This window comes from Procambarus clarkii, chromosome 33, assembly GCF_040958095.1.
Source record: "Procambarus clarkii isolate CNS0578487 chromosome 33, FALCON_Pclarkii_2.0, whole genome shotgun sequence".
In the NCBI taxonomy this organism is placed as follows: Eukaryota; Metazoa; Arthropoda; class Malacostraca; order Decapoda; family Cambaridae; genus Procambarus; species Procambarus clarkii.
The window spans coordinates 32991868-33011067 of NC_091182.1; the positions used below are offsets into that span (position 1 = coordinate 32991868).

At 48.6% G+C, this 19200-nt stretch overlaps 1 protein-coding gene across 1 annotated transcript; it reads left to right on the forward strand.

The window, feature by feature from the left end:
- Positions 1-13081: 13081 nt before the first annotated feature.
- LOC138370794 (uncharacterized protein C11orf24-like) lies at positions 13082-13387 on the forward strand. The gene has a single exon (XM_069335397.1). The coding sequence runs from the start codon at positions 13082-13084 to the stop codon at positions 13385-13387; it is 306 nt and encodes a 101-aa protein (XP_069191498.1).
- The last annotated feature ends 5813 nt before the right edge of the window (positions 13388-19200 follow it).

Genomic DNA, 19200 nt, shown 5'->3' on the forward strand with positions numbered 1-19200 from the left:
CATTCTTTTTGCAAGATTGCAATTTACATGTCCCGGGGTTGCAATGTACCCAGGGTAATCCTTCGGTGTTGAGCTAGTATAGAGGGTAATCCTTCGGTGTTGAGCTAGTATAGAGGGTAATCCTTCGGTGTTGAGCTAGTATACAGGGTAATCCTTCAGTGTTGAGCTAGTATAGAGGGTAATCCTTCGGTGTTGAGCTAGTATACAGGGTAATCCTTCGGTGTTGAGCTAGTATACAGGGTAATCCTTCAGTGTTGAGCTAGTATAGAGGGTAATCCTTCAGTGTTGAGCTAGTATACAGGGTAATCATTCGGTGTTGAGCTAGTATAGAGGGTAATCCTTCGGTGTTGAGCTAGTATAGAGGGTAATCCTTCGGTGTTGAGCTAGTATAGAGGGTAATCCTTCGGTGTTGAGCTAGTATACAGGGTAATCCTTCGGTGTTGAGCTAGTATACAGGGTAATCCTTCAGTGTTGAGCTAGTATACAGGGTAATCATTCGGTGTTGAGCTATATACAGGGTAATCCTTCAGTGTTGAGCTATATACAGGGTAATCCTTCAGTGTTGAGCTAGTATACAGGGTAATCCTTCAGTGTTGAGCTAGTATACAGGGTAATCCTTCAGTGTTGAGCTAGTATACAGGGTAATCCTTCAGTGTTGAGCTAGTATACAGGGTAATCATTCGGTGTTGAGCTATATTCAGGGTAATCCTTCGGTGTTGAGCTATATACAGGGTAATCCTTCGGTGTTGAGCTATATACAGGGTAATCCTTCGGTATTGAGCTATATACAGGGTAATCCTTCGGTGTTGAGCTATATACAGGGTAATCTTTCGGTGTTGAGCTATATACAGGGTAATCCTTCGGTGTTGAGCTATATACAGGGTAATCCTTCGGTATTGAGCTATATACAGGGTAATCCTTCGGTGTTGAGCTATATACAGGGTAATCCTTCGGTGTTGAGCTAGTATACAGGGTAATCCTTCAGTGTTGAGCTAGTATACAGGGTAATCCTTCAGTGTTGAGCTAGTATACAGGGTAATCCTTCAGTGTTGAGCTAGTATACAGGGTAATCCTTCGGTGTTGAGCTAGTATACAGGGTAATCCTTCGGTGTTGAGCTATATACAGGGTAATCCTTCGGTATTGAGCTATATACAGGGTAATCCTTCGGTGTTGAGCTATATACAGGGTAATCCTTCGGTGTTGAGCTAGTATACAGGGTAATCCTTCGGTGTTGAGCTAGCATACAGGGTAATCCTTCGGTGTTGAGCTAGTATACAGGGTAATCCTTCAGTGTTGAGCTAGTATAGAGGGTAATCCTTTGGTGTTGAGCTAGTATAGAGGGTAATCATTCGGTGTTGAGCTAGTATACAGGGTAATCCTTCAGTGTTGAGCTAGTATACAGGGTAATCCTTCAGTGTTGAGCTAGTATTGAGGGTAATCCTTTGGTGTTGAGCTAGTATTGAGGGTAATCCTTTGGTGTTGAGCTAGTATAGAGGGTAATCCTTCGGTGTTGAGCTAATGTATAGGGTAATCCTTCGGTGTTGAGCTATATACAGGGTAATCCTTCGGTGTTGAGCTAATTTATAGGGTAATTCTTCGGTGTTGAGCTAATGTATAGGGTAATCCTTCGGTGTTGAGCTATATACAAGGTAATCCTCCGGTGTTGAGCTAGTATACAGGGTAATTCTTCAGTGTTGAGCTAGTATAGAAGGTAATCCTCCGGTGTTGACCACGTCACCAGGCCGGCACCTCACTCCTCTTATTGTCAGTGAATGCCCACGCTGATATTGTTTACATTGTAAGAGACACGTGGCCATTCACTCACACAATGCTAGCCAGCATATAAACATTGTCTTCTGTCATTCATGGAAATGTTACGGAGGACGTATAGTGTAGTTTCCAGGAGGCCTGGTCGACGACCGGGCCGCGGAGACGCTAAGCCCCGGAAGCACCTCAAGGTAAGGTAGTGAGTTATTGACTATTTAACCACAGGGGAATTGTGGTGGTTTTACAAGCTCAAGGTACACTAATAACTTTTAAAATTCGCTATGTTAAGCGCCTGCCTACTCACTAACACTGCGCTAACTCCCTTGTTGAAGTCTTCAACTCTCTTGCTGATATGTGCGTTTATATGTGTCTTATGCATATATTGGTTTATGCGTCGAGAGTAAATATTTTATTCTCCGTGAATTAATCCCGGGATTATTTGACGGGGGTTTTATGTATTCAGCTTTATGCAGTCAAATTCATACTTATTAATACAGTTGTATGTTAAAGAGATGCGGGGATTATCAGAAGCCCTGATAGCAACTTATGATAATGTTGATTTGTGTAGTGATTACGTTTGTGAAGAGAAGTGTATGTATGGTGTATACGATGTGTAACATGTATACCATGTATACCGGTGTATACCGGTGTATAGGGGTGGGGGGGGGAGTGTTGTGAGAGCAAGGGGGAGACATGTTCACTATTGAGGTACAATGATTCGTGCATTCAGAATTCTTATTAACATTCTAGACAATTATTTAATTTAATAAGTGTTTTTATTCATTATTTACATTATACATTCACTTTATTACTGTTACTGTTATTCACTTTATTACTGTTACTGTTATTCACTTTATTACTGTTCGACGCTAAAGCTTCACCACTAAATTTTCCAAGTGGAACTTTTACTTTGCTCATTCTGCACGCTTGCAACCTTTGGACTTAGCTCCTGGGCCCCTGTCTTAGCCGAACACGTTGGATGTGAGGGTATTTAATTTATGCAGTCACTGCAATGAAATATTTTGCCCGGCTTACCCTAAACTACCCACTGGCTACCCACTACCTACCCACTTCATGATCCGGGTATGCAATACCAAGACACAATCGACTTGAGAATGGTCCAGGACGGACCGAAACGTCGTCGTCCCTTCACTCTCTAGTGTGGTCTGGTCAACACATTTCAGCCACGTTATTGTAACTCATCGCCTGCATGGAATACCATTTTCCTCCCCAGCCAAGGCTAACTGTGGCTACCTAACAAGGCTGACCCCAGGTCCTAGATCAAATGATTTAAGACAGTGCACTGTTGCATGTGCACTGTTGCATGTGCACTCGTGGAGACTGCACACTGACTAATTACTGTCATGCACTCATTTTACTCTCTTAATATAGTTGTGAAATTCCATTTTGCACCATATAAATACAATTATAAATCAATATGAACACCCTCGAACATGTTGCATACCATTGCATGCTCTTCCCACCATCCGTGTGACCCACTGCGCTCCTGTCCACCCACGTGGACAAAATACAATTCAAATAATAATTTGAATTGTATTTTGATGAATACTATCCTGATTCTGATGACTATCCTGTCTATCCTGATGACCCTACCACCCATGATGAATTGAACACTTGGGGTGAGTTAGTTGATTCACATGATTATCTTCTTGAGATGATATCTTGAGATGATTTCGGGGCTTTAGTGTCCCCGCGGCCCGGTCCTCGACCAGGCCTCTACCCCCAGGAAGCAGCCCGTGACAGCTGACTAACACCCAGGTACCTATTTACTGCTAGGTAACAGGGGCATTCAGGGTGAAAGAAACTTTGCCCATTTGTTTCTGCCTCGTGCGGGATTCGAACCCGCGCCACAGAATTACGAGTCCTGCGAACTATCCACCAGGCTACGAGGCCCCGAGCTATGGTGCTCAAACTCTACACAGCCTGACACACGGAGCGTCGCTGGGGCTCAGACACAAAAGCAAACTTGAGAAGATCCTGGTTTGTGCCTCGGAGAGGCTACGGGATCCAGTAAGTTCAGTAGAACTTCGGTTTCAACCCTTTTTAACCCTGTCGTAGCTCAGTCGATTAAGGCAGTGTCTGGGATGCTCCCGGACGCAGGTTCGAATCCTCGTCATGGCCCTTGTGGATTTGTTCATTTGATGCATCACGTTAGTGTGATCTGTGTGTGTGATGTAAACTTTAGAAGAGTTAACTGGCGTACTAGCAGCCTAGTTCAAGAGTTGTGGGGAGAGTGGCAAATATATTGACGGTCACGCTGGTGGAAGTGACAGGTGACAGGGGTAGATAGATGGTGACGGAGGTAGATAGATGGTGACGGGGGTAGATAGGTGGTGACGGAGGTAGATAGATGGTGACGGGGGTAGATAGGTGGTGACGGAGGTAGATAGGTGGTGACGGGGGTAGATAGGTGGTGACGGAGGTAGATAGATGGTGACGGGGGTAGATAGGTGGTGACGGGGGTAGATAGATGGTGACGGGGGTAGATAGGTGGTGACGGAGGTAGATAGATGGTGACGGGGGTAGATAGGTGGTGACGGAGGTAGATAGGTGGTGACGGGGGTAGATAAGTGGTGACGGGGGTAGATAAGTGGTGACGGGTAGATAGGTGGTGACGGAGGTAGATAGGTGGTGACGGGGGTAGATAAGTGGTGACGGGTAGATAGGAGGTGACAGGGATAGATAGATTGTGACGGGGTAGATAGGTGGTGATTTAGGTAGATAGGTGGTGACGGGTAGAAAGGTGACAGGGGTAGATAGATGGTGACGGGGGTAGATAGGTGGTGACGGAGGTAGATAGATGGTGACGGGGTAGATAGGTGGTGACGGGTAGAAAGGTGACAGGGGTAGATAGGTGGTGACGGGTAGATAGGAGGTGACAGGGGTAGATAGGTGGTGACGGGTAGATAGGAGGAGACGGGTAGAAAGGTGACGGGTAGATAGGAGGTGACGGGTAGAAAGGTGAGAGGGGTAGATAGGTGGTGACGGGTAGATAGGAGGTGACAGGGGTAGATAGGTGGTGACGGGTAGATAGGAGGTGGCAGGGGTAGATAGGTGGTGACAGGGGTAGATAGGATGTGACAGGGGTAGATAGGTGGTGACGGGTAGATAGGAGGTGACGGGGGTAGATAGGTGGTGACAGGGATAGATAGGTGGTGACAGGGGTAGATAGGTGGTGACAGGGGTAGATAGGTGGTGACAGGGGTAGATAGGTGGTGACAGGGATAGATAGGAGGTGACAGGGGTAGATAGGTGGTGACAGGGGTAGATAGGTGGTGACAGGGGTAGATAGGTGGTGACGAGTAGATATGTGGTGACAGGGGTAGATAGGTGGTGACAGGGGGTAGATAGGTGGTGACAGGAGTAGATATGAGGTGACAGGGGTAGATAGGATGTGACAGGGGTAGATAGGTGGTGACAGGAGTAGATATGAGGTGACAGGGGTAGATAGGAGGTGACAGGGGTAGATAGGTGGTGACAGGGATAGATAGGTGGTGACGGGTAGATAGGTGGTGACATGGGATAGATAGATGGTGACAGGGGTAGATAAGTGACGGGTAGATAGGAGGTGACAGGGGTAGATAGGTGGTGACAGGGGGTAGATAGGAGGTGATAGGGGTAGATTGGAGGTGACAAGTAGATAGGAGGTGGCAGGGGTAGATATGAGGTTATGGGTAGATAGGTGACAGGGTAGATAGGATGTGACAGGCGTAGATAGGATTTGACAAGGGGTAGATAGGAGATGACAGGGGTAGATAGGAGGTGACAGTCGTAGATATGATCCCCACATACACACCGTCTTGGGTAATTAAGACAGAAGACATCGTTGTGCCCAAACAAGGGAACACAGATGGAAACTAAGCAGTCAAATGAGCCACAGGAATATTACAAATAGCTGTTTCAAAAGTGTGTTCACTACCTGGGATGAATGAAAGCGTTACGAGCAGGAGGCACAACCCCCATACCCAGCCTCTAATACAGACATATCATATGACAAATGTCCAATGGGTTTTGTAACCCATTCACGAAACAGTTGAAGATTGATGTGTGGGACCCCAGAGTTGAAGCTCAACCCCCATGCAAGCACGACTAGCTGTGTACACAAACGCAGAAGGGAAAATCCAAGAAAGAAAAGATAATAGAGCGAATTTTTCCAATGACTGTGTTTGAAAGGAGTTTAATTTCCTCGAGTGTTTAACGGAGCAAAAAGATAAAATGAAACGAAAACTGAGTTTTGAGTGGGCATGGGTAGCTGGGAATGGATGGGGGGGGCATTTGTAGCTGGGAATGGATGGGGGGGGCATGGGTAGCTGGGAATGGATGGGGGGGGGGGGGCATGGGTAGCTGGGAATGGATGGGGGGGGGGCATGGGTAGCTGGGAATGGATGGGGGGGGGCATGGGTAGCTGGGAATGGATGGGGGGGGGCATAAGTAGCTGGGAATGGATGGGGGGGGCATGGGTAGCTGGGAATGGATGGGGGGGGGGGCATGGGTAGCTGGGAATGGATGGGGGGGCATGGGTAGCTGGGAATGGATGGGGGGGGCATGGGTAGCTGGGAATGGATGGGGGGGGGCATGGGTAGCTGGGAATGGATGGGGGGGGGGCATGGGTAGCTGGGAATGGATGGGGGGGCATGGGTAGCTGGGAATGGATGGGGGAGGCATGGGTAGCTGGGAATGGATGGGGGGGGGCATGGGTAGCTGGGAATGGATGGGGGGGGCATGGGTAGCTGGGAATGGATGGGGGGGCATGGGTAGCTGGGAATGGATGGGGGGGCATGGGTAGCTGGGAATGGATGGGGGGGGGGCATGGGTAGCTGGGAATGGATGGGGGGGGCATGGGTAGCTGGGAATGGATGGGGGGGGCATGGGTAGCTGGGAATGAATGGGGGGGGCATGGGTAGCTGGGAATGGATGGGGGGGGGGCATGGGTAGCTGGGAATGGATGGGGGGGGGCATGGGTAGCTGGGAATGGATGGGGGGGGGCATGGGTAGCTGGGAATGGATGGGGGGGGCATGGGTAGCTGGGAATGGATGGGGGGGCATGGGTAGCTGGGAATGGATGGGGGGGGGCATGGGTAGCTGGGAATGGATGGGGGGGGGCATGGGTAGCTGGGAATGGATGGGGGGGGGCATGGGTAGCTGGGAATGGATGGGGGGGGGCATGGGTAGCTGGGAATGGATGGGGGGGGGGCATGGGTAGCTAGGAATGGATGGGGGGGCATGGGTAGCTAGGAATGGATGGGGGGGTGGCATGGGTAGCTGGGAATGGATGGGGGGGGCATGGGTAGCTGGGAATGGATGGGGGGGCATGGGTAGCTGGGAATGGATGGGGGGGGGGCATGGGTAGCTGGGAATGGATGGGGGGGGGCATGGGTAGCTGGGAATGGATGGGGGGGCATGGGTAGCTGGGAATGGATGGGGGGGGGGGCATGGGTAGCTGGGAATGGATGGGGGGGCATGGGTAGCTAGGAATGGATGGGGGGGGGCATGGGTAGCTAGGAATGGATGGGGGGGGGCATGGGTAGCTAGGAATGGATGGGGGGGGGCATGGGTAGCTAGGAATGGATGGGGGGGGGTATGGGTAGCTGGGAATGGATGGGGCGGGCATGGGTAGCTAGGAATGGATGGGGGGGGCATGGGTAGCTAGGAATGGATGGGGGGGCATGGGTAGCTAGGAATGGATGGGGGGCATGGGTAGCTAGGAATGGATGGGGGGGGCATGGGTAGCTGGGAATGGATGGGGGGGGGCATGGGTAGCTGGGAATGGATGGGGGGGCATGGGTAGCTAGGAATGGATGGGGGGGCATGGGTAGCTAGGAATGGATGGGGGGGCATGGGTAGCTGGGAATGGATGGGGGGGGGCATGGGTAGCTGGGAATGGATGGGGGGGGGCATGGGTAGCTGGGAATGGATGGGGGGGGCATGGGTAGCTGGGAATGGATGGGGGGGCATGGGTAGCTGGGAATGGATGGGGGGGGGTATGGGTAGCTGGGAATGGATGGGGGGGGGCATGGGTAGCTGGGAATGGATGGGGGGGGGCTTGGGTAGCTGGGAATGGATGGGGGGGGGGCATGGGTAGCTGGGAATGGATGGGGGGGCATGGGTAGCTGGGAATGGATGGGGGGGCATGGGTAGCTGGGAATGGATGGGGGGGCATGGGTAGCTGGGAATGGATGGGGGGGCATGGGTAGCTGGGAATGGATGGGGGGGCATGGGTAGCTGGGAATGGATGGGGGGGGCATGGGTAGCTGGGAATGGATGGGGGGGGCATGGGTAGCTGGGAATGGATGGGGGGGGGGCATGGGTAGCAGGAAATGAAGGGGTCAGAGAGGTCCATGACAAGTCTGGTTAAAAGGAGCCTTGAAAGGTTAGGAAACAATAGCCAGAGTGAAGAGGAGTTTGGTGGACGTGATGGAAGGGGCGTGGGAGAGAGGGGTGAGAGGGGCCGGGGCTGATGTGGAAAGGTAATGACAGACAGGTGGGAAGGTATGGCGATTATCAGGAGAAAGCGCTAAGCCATTACGATTGTATAGCGCTTGGAAGAGATGTTAGGACAAGGATCTGGGACTGGACACAAGTTACTGGGAGACAGGTGGGACAATTATAGCAAGCACTGGGGAATGGAAACTAGTGGTTAGGAGTCATAATAGGTGGGGGAAATGGGTAGTTTGAGGCGGGGCGAGTGGGCAATAGTGGGCATGGGGTGGTAGTGTGTGTGTGTAATTACCTAAGTGTAGTTACAGGATGAGAGCTACGCGCGTGGTGTCCCGTCTTCCCAGTACTCTTTGTCATATAACGCTTTGAAACTACTAACGGTTTTGGCCTCCACCACCTTCTCTCTTAGTTTGTGCCAACTGTCTACCACTCTGTGTGTATGTGTGATCATGTCCCCCCTAACTCTTCTGTCTTCCAGCGAAGTGAGGTTTAATTCCCGTAGTCTCTCCTCGTAGCTCATACCTCTCAGCTCGGGTACTAGTCTGGTGGCAAACCTTTGAACCTTTTCCAGTTTAGTCATATCCTTGACTAGATATGGACTCCATGCTGGGGCTGCATACTCCAGGATTGGTTATCTAATTGAGGTTATCTTGAGATGATTTCGGGGTTTAGTGTCCCCGCGGCCCGGTCCTCGACCAGGCCTCCACCCCCAGGAAGCAGCCTGTGACAGCTGACTAACTCCCGGGTACCTATTTACTGCTAGGTAACAGGGGCATTCAGGATGAAGAAACTTTGCCCATTTGTTTCTGCCTCGTGCGGGAATCGAACCCACGCCACAGAATTACGAGTCCTGCGCGCTATCCACCAGGCTACGAGGCCCCTCGTAGCCTGACCTGACATATGACATATGTGGTATACATATGTGTGTGTGTGTGTGTGTGTGTGTGTGTGTGTGTGTGTGTGTGTGTGTGTGTGTGTGTGTGTGTGTGTGTGTGTGTGTGTGTGTACTCACCTAGTTGTGTTTGCGGGAGTTGAGCTCTGGCTCTTTGGTCCCGTCTCTCAACTGTCAATCAACAGGTGTACAGGTTCCTGAGCCTACTGGGCTCTATCATATCTACATTTAAAACTGTGTATGGAGTCAGCTTCCACCACATCACTGCCTAATGCATTCCATCCGTTAACTACTCTGACACTAAAAAAGTTCCTTCTAACTTCTCTGTGGGTCATGTGGGTACTCAATTTCCACCTGTGTCCCCTTGTTCGCGTCCCACCAGTGTTGAATAGTTTATCCTTGTTTACCCGGTCGATTCCTCTGAGGATTTTGTAGGTTGTGATCATGTCTTCCCTTACTCTTGTGTCTTCCAGTGTCGTAAGGTGCATTTCCCGCAGCCTTTCCTCGTAACTCATGCCTCTTAGTTCTGGGACTAGTCTAGTGGCATACCTTTGGACTTTTTCCAGCTTCGTCTTGTGCTTGACAAGGTACGGGCTCCATGCTGGGGCCGCATACTCCAGGATTGGTCTTACATATGTAGTGTACAAGATTCTGAACGATTCCTTACACAGGTTCCTGAACGCTGTTCTGATGTTAGCCAGCCTCGCATATGCCGCAGACGTTATTCTTTTTATGTGGGCTTTAGGAGACAGGTTTGGTGTGATATCAACTCCTAGATATTTCTCTCTGTCCGTTTCATTAAGTACTTCATCTCCTATTCTGTATCCTGTGTCTGGCCTCCTGTTTCCACTGCCTAGTTTTATTACTTTGCATTTACTCGGGTTGAACTTCAACAGCCATTTGTTGGACCATTCACTCAGTCTATCTAGGTCATCTTGTAGCCTCCTACTATCATCCTCTGTTTCAATCCTCCTCATAATTTTTGCATCATCGGCAAACATTGAGAGAAACGATTCTATACCCTCTGGGAGATCATTTACATATATCAGAAACAGTATAGGTCCAAGGACTGACCCCTGCGGGACTCCACTTGTAACGTCTCGCCAATCTGAGACCTCACCCCTCACACTGACTCGTTGTCTCCTGTTGCTTAGGTACTCCTTTATCCAATGGATTACCTTCCCTTTCACACCGGCCTGCATCTCCAGCTTTTTCACTAGCCTCTTGTGTGGTACTGTATCAAAGACTTTCTGACAATCCAAAAATATGCAGTCTGCCCACCCTTCTCTTTCGTGCCTGGTCGTAGAATTCAAGTAACCCTGTGAGGCAGGACCTGCCATCCCTGAACCCATGTTGATGCTGTGTTACAAAGTTCTTTCGCTCCAGATGTTCCACTAGCTTTCTTCGCACAATCTTCTCCATTAGCTTGCATGGTATGCAGGTTAGGGACACTGGCCTGTAGTTGAGTGCCTCCTGTCTATTCCCTTTCTTGTATATCGGGACTACGTTAGCTGCTTTCCAAATTTCTGGCAGTTCCCCTATTACCAGTGATTTGTTGTACACTATGGAGAGTGGCAGGCACAGTTCTTCTGCTCCTTCCTTTAGTATCCAAGGGGAGATTTCATCTGGGCCTTTGCCTTTGTCACATCCAACTCTAGTAAACACTTCCTTACTTCCTCGCTGGTAATCTCAAACTCTTCCGTGAACTCAGTGTGTGTGTGTGTGTGTGTGTGTGTGTGTGTGTGTGTGTGTGTGTGTGTGTGTGTGTGTGTGTGTGCGTGTATGTATGTGTGCGTGTGTGTGTGTGTGTGTGTGTGTGTGTGTGTGTGTGTGTTGTGTGTGTGTGTGTGTGTGTGTGTACTCACCTAATTGTACTCACCTAATTGTGCTTGCGGGGGTTGAGCTCTGGCTCTTTGGTCCCGCCTCTCAACCGTCAATCAACTGGTGTACAGATTCCTGAGCCTATTGGGCTCTATCATATCTACATTTGAAACTGTGAATGGAGTCAGCCTCCACCACATCACTTCCTAATGCATTCCATTTGCTAACTACTCTGACACTGAAAAAGTTCTTTCTAACGTCTCTGTGGCTCATTTGGGTACTCAGCTTCCACCTGTGTCCCCTTGTTCGCGTCCCACCAGTGTTGAAAAGTTCGTCCTTGTTTACCCGGTCGATTCCCCTGAGGATTTTGTAGGTTGTGATCATGTCTCCCCTTACTCTTCTGTCTTCCAGTGTCGTGAGGTGCATTTCCCGCAGCCTTTCCTCATAACTCATGCCTCTTAGTTCTGGGACTAGTCTAGTAGCATACCTTTGGACTTTTTCCAGCTTCGTCTTGTGCTTGACAAGGTACGGGCTCCATGCTGGGGCCGCATACTCCAGGATTGTGTGTGTGTGTGTGTGTGTGTGTGTGTGTGTGTGTGTGTGTGTGTGTGTGTGTGTGTGTGTACTCACCTAATTGTGCTTGCGGGGGTTGAGCTTTGGCTCTTTGGTCCCGCCTCTCAACTGTCAATCAACTGGTGTACAGATTCCTGAGCCTACTGGGCTCTATCATATCTACATTTGAAACTGTGTATGGAGTCAGCCTCCACCACATCACTTCCTAGTGCATTCCATTTATTAACTACTCTGACACTGAAAAAATTCTTTCTAACGTCTCTGTGGCTCATCTGGGTACTAAGTTTCCACCTGTGTCAAGTTCGTGTCCCACCCGTGCTGAAGAGTTTGTCTTTGCCCACCTTCGTCAATTCCCCTGAGAATTTTGTAGGTGGTTATCATGTCTCCCCTTACTCTTCTGTTTTCCAGGGATGTGAGGTTCAGCTCCTTTAGCCTTTCCTCGTAGCTCAATCCTCTCAGTTCCGGGACGAGCCTGGTGGCATACCGCCACCAGTATGGTGGCGGTGTGTGTATAGATGTGTGTGTGTATAGATGTGTATAGATGTGTGTGTGTATAGATGTGTGTGTGTGTGTGTGTGTGTGTGTGTGTGTGTGTGTGTGTGTGTGTGTGTGTGCCACGAAACAATGACATCAGAACGAGAGTTATATTTTCCAACCTTGCCATTATGTGTCACAGATATATTGTTATACATTCTACAAACCACTTTCTAAGTCGCGTAAATGTCATTATTCCTGGAAACTGCAGAAAACCACAATGTAGTGGCATTAAAAAGATGAAACATTGCACACTGACACTCTTGCAACGCCTTCTGCTGAGTCCCATTGCAATTGTTATCATTCTTTCCTATTATCGTGTAACGTATTATGCAATTATATAAGTTTATATATTATATACTACACACACACACACATTGCTTTGTAGCACCGACGGCTAGAGAGGCGGAGTCCAAGAGCCTAGTGCTCGATCTTGCAGGCACAAACAGCAGTTACAAATAGGTAACTACACACACACACACACACACACACACACACACACACACACACACACACACACACACACAAACACACACTGTGTGTGTGTGTGTGTGTTCAGAGGTATGCCATAGGCTAGTCCCAGAACTAAGAGGCATGAGTTACGAGGACAGGCTGTAAGGTGAGGTGCAGGAAATGCACCTCACGGCACTGGAAGACAGAAGAGTAAGGGAAGACATGATCACTACCTACAAAATTCTAAGGGGAATTGACAGGGTAGATATAGATAAATTGTTTAAGACGGGTGGTACGCGAACAAGGGGACACAGGTGGAAACTCAGTACCCAAATGAGCCACAGGGACGTTAGAAAGAACTTTTTCAGTGTCAGAGTAGTTAACAGGTGGAGTGCATTAGGCAGTGATGTGGTGGAGGCTGACTCCATACACAGTTTCAAATGTAGATATAAAAGAGTCCAGTAGGCTCAGGAATCTGTACACCTGTTGATTGACGGTTGAGAGGCGGGACCAAAGAGCCAGAGCTCAACCCCCCAAAGCACAACTAGGTGAGTACACACACATGAGTGTCAGCTGTGACCATGACAGTGTCAGCAGTGGCCATGACAGTGTCAGCAGTGGCCATGACAGTGTCAGCAGTGGCCATGACAGTGTCAGCAGTGGCCATGACAGTGTCAGCAGTGGCCATGACAGTGTCAGCAGTGACCATGACAGTGTCAGCAGTGGCCATGACAGTGTCAGCAGTGACCATGACAGTGTCAGCAGTGGCCATGACAGTGTCAGCAGTGGCCAAGACAGTGTCAGCAGTGGCCATGACAGTGTCAACAGTGGCCATGACAGTGTCAGCAGTGACCATGACAGTGTCAGCAATGACCATGACAGTGTAAGATGGTGAGAAGTTTTGAGAAGTGTTTAGGTTTTCCCATGACGGTGAACAGTGAATAACTTATTCAAGTTATTGAATAAGTCTCGGCGGTGTAAGAAAGTTACCTGGCTTCCAACCTATCATAATCTAAACCAATCCTAATATTTTGCCTAATCTGAGGAATTCAATTAAGTCTTATTAGAGTGAGGATAATGCTGGTATTCACTGTCACACAGGACAGAGGATCATTCACAAGACAATAGGTCTACACTGTAGGCTGAAGCACATATATATATCATGGTTACAATCAATGTTTCACTACGAATATGTAAATTCAACTTTCTGTTATGCACTGCCACACAAGGTCAGGGATGAGTTCATAAGAGATGCAGCTAAAAAATAATATAAATAAAATTGTTCTTCATTCTTTAAAATGGAGAAGCAAATTTAGGATAAATTGTTAAGATGTCGTCCAGTACACCTGAAGTAGTTACACAGTTGGTGGTACAATATTCCAGGTCTAAAACCTTTTACGGTTTCACATTCAACAATATAGTGTTCTAGTGAATGCATTAAAGGTTTATCACAGAGTTTACAATCTGAGTATTCTGGTAGTGGCTCAGCCTCACTAACCTGCCAGATGTGTCTATAGCCAAGGCGAATTCGCGCAATGACTACATCACATTGCCTGGTTCGGTTACTGTGCTGACCATACAAATACCTATTATTACAAAACTTGTCATAACTTTTAATACTTCAGCTTTCAGGTCTCTGGGCATTTCTTATTTCTTTTAAAGTTGAAGCAGTGTCTTTATTTTGTATGTTTCTAATAATTGCATTAGATAGTCTAAAGTCATAATCAGGGTTTTCTTTCCTGCAAGCCTCATTGGCCAATCTATCTACAAAGTCATGTTTTCCAACTCCAACATGGGATGGGATCCACACAAATTTTATACAAGAGTTATTATCATTGGCAAAAATTACATTCCATTTAATATTACAAGCTACTTCAGACATACATTGTGATGGGTTATTTAAGGACTGCAGAGCACTTTTAGAGTCACAGAAAATAACTCCACCACCATTGATCTTACGGTACTCAGTGGCTAGATAAATGCCCAATAGCTCAGTCTGTGTCGTGCTTGCCCAGTCGTTCAATCTGTGTACTAGACATGATCTTTTCATTCCCTTTGTGTACTGCACATGTACAACCTGTTCTACCAGGGCCTAATTGCACAGAACCATCAGTAAAGGCATAGGATTCAGTTGGTTTGAGATTTTGAAGATGACTATCAATAGCTTCTAATGTTATACATCTCATAGTTTCAATGTTATACATTTGTTTTACACTAATGGGTGTATAATGTATAACCTAAACCCAATAAAACCTGAGAAAGTCCAACCAAGCCTAACTCAAGCTGAACTCGGCCAACCTATAAAACCAATTTAGCCTAACTCAATTTAAACCAAGCCTCTCTAAACCCAACCTAACCCTGCTAAAGCCAATCTAACCCGATACACCTTACCTGACACAAATCTTGCTCTTAACAAATCTCAGCCTAAGAAAATCCCGTCTTAGCCGAACTGAACACAAACTGTCCTCATTAGGTGCAACTTTACCTATGTAAACCACGAATAATCTAACTAAATCCAGCCTAAGCTCATCCTAGCCTAACCTAAACTTATCCTTACTAAACACTTGTTAGTCTTACTAAACCTCACCCAGCCTACCTAACTTACCCTAACCTAACTTGGCACAGTACATTTGCATTGGAAATAGAACTTTAATACTTACGTACAGTGAGTTAAACGAGGGAGGACGACTGACTCCAGTTAGTAGGCTGAGAGCTTTACCTTCCCACAGATCATCTTAAGTCCTTCCCTACTGATTTCCCCCCTGAAACACGACCTACCTGTCGATTTACAACCAGGTTCCATATTTTTGGTGGGTGAAGGTCTACCTCCCCTGACCCAGGTCGGGTTGCACACATTACGAGGACAGTATAGGCTGCTGGCAGTGTTACAAATGAAACTAGAAATCCAGTATAGGTGGTGTAGTGACCTTGTACCAGTGTTGGTACCAGTTGTTGGTACGACCGGGAGCCGGTCGGCCGAGCGGACAGCACGCTGGATTTGTGATCCTGTGGTCCTGGGTTCGATCCGAGGCGCCGGCGAGAAACAATGGGCAGAGTTTCTTTCAACCTATGCCCCTGTTACCTAGCAGTAAAATAGGTACCTGGGTGTTAGCTGTAACGGGCTGCTTCCTGGGAGTGGAGGCCTGGTCGAGGACCGGGCCGCGGGGACACTAAAGCCCCGAAATCATCTCAAGATAACCTCAAGATTGTAGTGTAGTAACCACCAGTGTAGGTGGTGTAGTGACCTTGGAACTACTCTGGCAGGCTGTAGAACAGCCTGGTTGCCATGCTTGGCTGCTATACCCACCATTATGGGTATTAAAGCGACTGCATTGCGGTGTTCCTTGGGAAACAAAGTACCGAGGTCCACCTTTCCCGCTCCTTTATCATTCAATCGCTTACTATACTGGTCTCTCAAGTCGGGTCTTCCTATATAACGCGGCATTCCGTTCGTTTCCGGTATGTAGCGGGCTGAAGTCTGGGCCAGCTCATTCATACCAACACCTCCGACACAATTTACCTCCCACAACCCCGTCAGAAAATGAGAATAAAGTCAGATTTACCTGTGGTGTAATTAGTGATTGAGGGGAAATATATAATATATGATTTGGGTTATAAGTTTCGGTGATATAGGTTTGTGTTGCGTGAGTATGGGGAGCCGGAGGGTGTGGTACTCCTAGTCAACAGGAAGGCTTCGTGCATTCCTCCTGCAGAGGACACGGTATGTCACGCACCGTGATTGGTCCTTATAAGTCATGTGGGCGGAGCATGATCGTCTCAAGTCCGCCAATCACGGCCCCGGAACACAGTACGAGGCTATACCGGATGTGACAGATTGGGAATTTAGACAAATTAAGATGCTACGTATTTTCCAGTGGCGCTGGGGGAAGACGCTCAGGATTATACAATCGTCTTGAGGCGTTATTGATTCACAGTAATGAACGTTCTTCATGACCAATCACGTCGCGAAGGTTGTATGTTGTAGGCTGCATCACCCCCCCCCCTTCCCTGCACCACCACTGGTAACGTTGAGTACAAGCGTCTCCTGCAAAACTGGTAATGTTGAGTACAAGCGTCCCCTGCAACACTGGTAACGTTGAGTACAAGCGTCTCCTGCAAAACTGGTAATGTTGAGTACAAGCGTCTCCTGCACCACTGGTAATGTTGAGTACAAGCGTCTCCTGCACCACTGGTAATGTTGAGTACAAGCGTCTCCTGCACCACTGGTAATGTTGAGTACAAGCGTCTCCTGCAACACTGGTAATGTTGAGTACAAGCGTCCCCTGCAACACTGGTAACGTTGAGTACAAGCGTCTCCTGCAACACTGGTAATGTTGAGTACAAGCGTCCCCTGCAACACTGGTAATGTTGAGTACAAGCGTCTCCTGCAACACTGGTAATGTTGAGTACAAGCGTCCCCTGCAACACTGGTAATGTTGAGTACAAGCGTCCCCTGCAACACTGGTAACGTTGAGTACAAGCGTCTCCTGCAACACTGGTAACGTTGAGTACAAGCGTCGCCTGCAACACTGGTAATGTTGAGTACAAGCGTCCCCTGCAACACTGGTAATGTTGAGTACAAGCGTCCCCTGCAACACTGGTAACGTTGAGTACAAGCGTCTCCTGCAACACTGGTAATGTTGAGTACAAGCGTCCCCTGCAACACTGGTAACGTTGAGTACAAGCGTCTCCTGCAACACTGGTAATGTTGAGTACAAGCGTCGCCTGCAACACTGGTAATGTTGAGTACAAGCGTCTCCTGCAACACTGGTAACGTTGAGTACAAGCGTCTCCTACAACACTGGTAATGTTGAGTACAAGCGTCCCCTGCAACACTGGTAATGTTGAGTACAAGCGTCCCCAGCACCACCACTGGTAACGTTGAGTACAAGCGTCCCCTGCACCAACACTGGTAACGTTGAGTACAAGCGTCCCCTGCACCACCACTGGTAACGTTGAGTACAAGCGTCCCCAGCACCACCACTGGTAACGTTGAGTACAAGCGTCCCCAGCACCACCACTGGTAACGTTGAGTACAAGCGTCCCTTGCACCAACACTGGTAATGTTGAGTACAAGCGTCCCCAGCACCACCACTGGTAACGTTGAGTACAAGCGTCTCCTGCACCACCACTGGTAACGTTGAGTACAAGCGTCCCCTGCACCAACACTGGTAATGTTGATTACAAGCGTCCACTGCACCACTGGTAACGTTGAGTACAAGCGTCCCCTGCACCAACACTGGTAATGTTGAGTACAAGCGTCCACTGCACCACTGGTAACGTTGAGTACAAGCGTCCCCTGCACCAACACTGGTAATGTTGAGTACAAGCGTCCCCTGCACCACCACTGGTAATGTTGAGTACAAGCGTCCCCTGCACCACCACTGGTAACGTTGAGTACAAGCGTCCCCAGCACCACCACTGGTAACGTTGAGTACAAGCGTCCCCAACACCACCACTGGTAATGTTGAGTACAAGCGTCCCTTGCACCACCACTGGTAACGTTGAGTACAAGCGTCTCCTGCACCACCACTGGTAACGTTGAGTACAAGCGTCTCCTGCACCACCACTGGTAACGTTGAGTACAAGCGTCTCCTGCACCACCACTGGTAACGTTGAGTACAAGCGTCTCCTGCACCACCATTGGTAACGTTGAGTACAAGCGTCCCCAGCACCACCACTGGTAACATTGAGTACAAGCGTCCCTTGTAACACTTGTAACGTTGAGTACAAGCGTCCCTTGTAACACTTGTAACGTTGAGTACAAGCGTCGCCTGCAGCACCACTGGTAATGCTGAGTACAAGCGTCCCCAGCACCACCACTGGTAACGTTGAGTACAAGCGTCCCTTGTAACACTTGTAACGTTGAGTACAAGCGTCCCTTGTAACACTTGTAACGTTGAGTACAAGCGTCGCCTGCAGCACCACTGGTAATGCTGAGTACAAGCGTCCCCAGCACCACCACTGGTAACGTTGAGTACAAGCGTCCCTTGTAACACTTGTAACGTTGAGTACAAGCGTCCGACAGTAATACGCTACTGAACCTCTGCCATGATTGCAAGCATCTGTTGCTGCAACTTGTGCACGATCCTTCAAACACCATTTTGTCTCACGTATGACCTTCCTACCGAGAGCGTTCCTTAAGGACGCGTTGGCCCTTAGAGGTAATAACGGCTTCCGTTACTCGTTTTGCGAGGCCGTACCAACGGAGGCTCTCGAAGCCACCGTGGGTGAGGAATGGCAAGGGGGGACGAGGCTAGATGATCGGAGGGACGGCCTAGACTATCCTGCCGCTCCTGGCCTCCACAGTCCTTCATGTTACCGTTGTTTTCCGTTACCAGGTGTGTCGTTACACACCTGGTAACGCTAGTTACCACGCCGCCATGCCAGCGGTGGTTCCTACGTTGGTGAGTAAGCGGTTGCCAGTCTTCTCCAAATGTCTTCGTAATACAAATTCAAATAACTGGAATCCGGGGGTCAACCACCACAGTTGGCTGGAACTACTCTGAAGAACGTGAGAGGAGGAGGAGGAATTAACAAGAACAAAATGGAAATGACAAAAGGTTCGAAGAAAGGAAAGTTCAGTGTTTTTACGTTTATATAATAAGAGGAACTGCTGATAAAGAGGTGAAGTGGAGCAAATGTTTTACTATGAGGAGTCGAAGGATATGAGTGTCTGGGACACTGATAACTTATCTTG